At 33.9% G+C, this 4,720-nt stretch overlaps 1 protein-coding gene across 2 annotated transcripts; it reads right to left on the bottom strand.

Annotated features, from left to right (window-relative positions):
• Positions 1-1,649: 1,649 nt before the first annotated feature.
• LOC149958386 (death-associated inhibitor of apoptosis 2-like) lies at positions 1,650-2,857 on the bottom strand. 2 transcript variants are annotated; one of them, XM_090164944.1, is made up of 2 exons: positions 2,550-2,857; positions 1,650-2,350 (listed from the first exon to the last, which is right to left on the bottom strand). In XM_090164944.1, exon 2 carries the CDS (start codon positions 2,341-2,343, stop codon positions 1,957-1,959), a length of 387 nt encoding a protein of 128 aa, XP_090021070.1. In that variant the 5' UTR covers positions 2,344-2,350; positions 2,550-2,857; the 3' UTR covers positions 1,650-1,956. The 2 variants fall into 2 exon arrangements, with proteins under 2 accessions (XP_090021070.1, XP_090021071.1); XM_090164945.1 differs by having other exon boundaries at positions 1,650-2,345.
• Between the last annotated feature and the right edge of the window lie 1,863 nt (positions 2,858-4,720).

Raw genomic sequence — 4,720 nt, 5'->3', positions numbered from 1 at the left:
TGTCATAATCGAGCTAAATGTCGTCTCGGGCTGCCTAAGACATATAGAGAGATTAAAAAACTAATCTCGCTTAAAATTTATTAAAAACATAATTACCATCTTGCTGATCTTGAGTCTCTGAGTCGTTGGGTAAAGCGATTCCGGTGTTAATCGCTTCTGCGAAATTGACCGTTACGCGATTTCTTTAAAAGGAGGCTAGGAACAATATAATCGCGTGACAGTTAACGAATGAGTCATATTAACAGGTGTTTCAATAACCATTTGAGCTGTCAAAATGATTAATTACTTAACTGTCAACGAAAGGTGAATGAACCTAACCATGACTATGCGCATTGTTCACTAACCCGGCCAATTTTCCTAATTTCAAGCGAGTAAAATCGCGTGACCCCAATTTGACAGACGTAATAATTCGAGAAATATGACATAATTAATAGGTGTTTGCGACTCTCTCGGTATTGTCACTAAAGGTATTTTATTTGTTGATAAATTACTCTTAAACGTCGGGCCGAAGTCACCATAGCAACTGGGGATCCTCGTACTTTCTACACAGAATAACACCTGCTCTTAATCAATCAAAACCTGTCACAGCGTTAATAGTTCGCGGTAATCAGATTCCTTTGTGTCCTTTTATTCTTGCCAAAGATAATAATTATATTACAAAAAAGTTGTAGCCCAATTTTATATTTATAATTTTTATTCCACGGTGTAACGATAAAATATTTTTGTTAATGACGTATTTTATATTCCATGACCTGTAAGAAAAAAACCAACCACATCGCGTTTTATACAAACTAGTTTCGCTTTGTTTTTGTTGGACAATAATGACTTATAAAGAAAACAAGGAACCGTGTAAGGACTATGAACTGATTAAACATATAAATAAAGAATTGAAAAAAATGAATCGAAAACTTGAAATGGATTTGATTGCACAAAGAATGAGATATTTTCAAAAAGAGCATATTTCTTACGAAATGCTTATGGAACGAGCCCCAAAAACTGGATTCTTAAAGGTGATAGACGAGTTAGTGGTTTTTATTGATAGCGTGTTAAATGTTATTAACGATACTTCCTTTGTGTCAACAACAAATGTTGTAAAATATTAATAAAGTTTTAAATTTTAAATCAGAGTTTTTTTTTATTTTAAAGTGTGATAGCTAGAAGGATGTAAGATAATTTAAAAAACAAATTTTAACAATTTGACAAACATATTCAATTTCAGGTTCAGAGTTGAAAATTATTTTATAACATTGTATTATTCATTTTGAGTTTTATATTAAAAATAAAGTTTTGTAAAAAAATTCTATTATCAATTTTATTCAAATAAGAAACACATTGACGGTATAAGTTAGGTTTTTAAATGTAAACTAGATTAATTGTTAAGAACTAAACTAGACATGGTACGCCCTTACGAAAGAATGGTCAGAGAAAGGGGTTCCCGACGGTGATTGAGAATTTCATTCTCAATCACCGGAAGGACACAAAGCTGTAGCTTGGCTCCCGCCGTTCACCCGCGCCTCTCCCGTTCCTCCCTTAATCACCAGAATTTCTAATCACCAGATTCTCCCATTCACTGGATACTTTATCTCTCGTTCACCAGCTCCTTTCCCCCATTGCTTTCATCCCTTCTAATCACCAGTTGCTTTCCCCCATCCCCATTCTCCAGAATTTGTTTTCCTCGTGCAGATATCTGGAGATTAGATTTTTACCCGTTTGCTTATCGCTTCCGAGCCCTTTTAATTTCTAGGGTATAAGCAATAATAACAAGTTATTTTCAATTTAATTAATTTTTTATTTTATTTTAGAACTTTGTTTACATGTTAGTAGGTACTATCAGATATTCCATTAGATGGTTGGTTATCTTGTACATTACACAATTAAAACAAATTAAAGTAGTTAAGTTTACAGGCATTTAAATAGGGTGAAACGATCTCCTGCAACTTAATTTAATTAAAAGTTCTAACTCACGTATTTGTAGTGTTTAGCAGCAGTATCGTCTGACATACAGTCACAAACGTCATCTTCTTCTTCTTCAGGTACAGGTGAGAAGCTTTTGTCAGAGACCGTAGTTGCTTTTGGCGTCGGGGGAATGTCCCATTCTAGCGAAAGGTACTTTTTTCCCGATGGTGAATTATCCCTAGCCGGACAGTTTGGAAAGCATCTGGCGTGTTCAAGTTCTGGTACGTCTCCTGATTTCCATCCTTCTAAGATTCCATGGCATTTGTAACATCGTACTTCATCGCCCCGCTGAATATAGTAGAATCCAGCCTTCGCTAGTTGCTCCTTAGTGACGTGCGGATTTTTCCAGTGACGAAACGTTTCAAGTCGATACACTTCAATGTCCATAGCTGATCTAGACCAAATACGTTCTATAGTTTCAAATGATACATTCTCTAAGCCTACATTTACCCCTAAGTCTACTAAACCTAATTTTATCAATATGGTTAAATTTCTACGCTAAAATTCTCAATATAAACGCTTTTTTCAATATGCAAATTGTTTTAAATATGTCTAAAAATATAGTCTATTACAAAGAAAAAATAGTTACTTACTTTACGGGTAGAAATCCTTTGTCAAGCTGTAGAAAAGACTGAGCGATCCGTCAGCAGGTCTTTACTCGTCAATGTGCCGTAGAGAAATGACGCACGGAAGATTAATTTATTCCTATCTTGTTGAGAATAATTCATCACGTGATCTAAACTTCAAATAACCCTCAAATTCTATTGGCTGTCTCTCTCTGACAGTTTAAACTGCCTCTAATGATTGACGGCACATATTAACCCACTTGAGTATTTGGAAAAAACCCTTTGCTACTCGAAGGAGAGTTTTGGAAATACCACGTTGACGATATCAAAATCGAGCTCTCACTTGAAAATGTTTACGGAAAACAATCCTCTTGGAAAATTGAGTTACGTAGAAGATTGCTAAAAAATGGCTAAGTGTTAGGATTTTTCACTATGACTACACTGACGGCATATCTTAAGTACCGGTGGAAAAAAATCCAGTGCTCAAAGTTCAGTTATCTTATTAAAATGAACGAGTCACGTGATAGTAACTTAATTTCTACGCTAATCTTACCCCTACTAGACCTAATTTCTGTCTAATACATTTCCAATATATATATATAAAAGAATGCCTAAAAATTTCATTTTAAATATAATAAAATAGCCTAGCTGATTATTATTATTATTATTATTATAACTTACTTTTCAGCGTGACCTTCAATGACTATTCCCAATGCTAAGACTCTTTATTGAGATAACTAAGAATTGATTCCCATGACTACCCTGACGGCATATCTTAAGTACCAGTGGAAAAAAAAAATCCATTGCTCAAAGTTCAGTTATCTTATTAATCGGGTGCGCGCGCACAGAAAATGAAAGTCACGTGAGAATCGGTACGTCACTGAAAATAGGGGGAAGTGTCATCACTAGAGTTCTTTTTATCAATATATTTAATTAAGGATTATTTCAAAGTTTAGATGGCGCCATGGTTCTCAAAGCAGTGATATTAAAAGATCTCAACGGGTGGAATTGGAGAAACGCTAAAAATATTCTCGACATATTCATTCTCCCTGAGTATAAATAAATAAATAAATAAATAAATAAATAAATACATTCTTGGCGTAGTAGTAGGATTTTAAGAAAAAAATTAAATACGGAAAATCAATTATTTTAATTTAAAGGTTTTGTGATTTCCCACCAAACAATTTCAACATCTTCAATGTAGGCTGAAGATGCTTCGTTTTATTCAGCGTTGGGTAAATCGCCGTGTAAAAAAGCATCTAGCATTGCATTAACTTTTTCCTCCTCCTCGTCCGAGACCCCTACAATACGTCTCTCGATCTATAAAGTAAAGAAATCAAAATAAGCTAAACGATAATCCATACCTTCTATTCACTAGTTCAATTTATCACTGTCTCATATATCTACTATCGTACATACATACATACATACATACACTAACTTACTAACGCTTTAAAGTTAATCGAATAATAATAATAATTAGATCAAAACAAATTTCAAGCTTACGTTAATGTATTCCCTCGAGTGAGGGTCCAATCTTTGAAAAATCTTCTCAATGACGACATGGGTAGCTAGATGGGCGTCGATGTAACCTTCGTCCTCTTGCAGGTTCAATTCACGTAAATACCAGTTTTTATATTTTCTTAACATTATTTCTAACGTTCTAAACGAAAATTGTTTTTCGGTTGGCATATCCGGCTTAAAAGAAAACCTAAGAACAGCTTTAGTTACACGCATATCCACGTTATTTTCCATAGCTAATATTTAGCCCTTAAACTTGCTCGTAATTACGAAGAATGTAAAAATATAGAATGTTCGCTCCTATATTTATACCAAATCAGAAATCACTTGAAATAATAACTTCATTTGGTACTTAAAAACGGTGAGATGAAGGGAGAGGTAGGAGGAGGGGTTTGGTTATTTATAAATTTTTATAATCAAATGTACCATAGCAAAAGTATATAAATAATACAAGAAGTGTACTAATTAGAATTTTCGCTCGCCAGGTAATTTCGTTTGATTTCCGTTTCGCACGGACGCAGATAACATGGTAACGCGACTACAGCGAATCGATAAAGCTAATTAATAAAATATTGTCAACCATTTGAAATTAGAAATGTTAAAATAAAACTTTTACAGATAAATCTAATTTATAAAATATTGCCAATTGAGGGTTTGCAAGTTAGTTTGATTATAGG

Source organism: Leiobunum rupestre, chromosome 2 (assembly GCF_980474605.1).
Source record: "Leiobunum rupestre chromosome 2, qqLeiRupe1.1.hap1, whole genome shotgun sequence".
Classification (NCBI taxonomy): domain Eukaryota; kingdom Metazoa; phylum Arthropoda; class Arachnida; order Opiliones; family Sclerosomatidae; genus Leiobunum; species Leiobunum rupestre.
The sequence above is the reverse complement of the archived record's forward strand: the minus strand, read 5'-3'. Positions and strand labels throughout refer to the sequence as shown.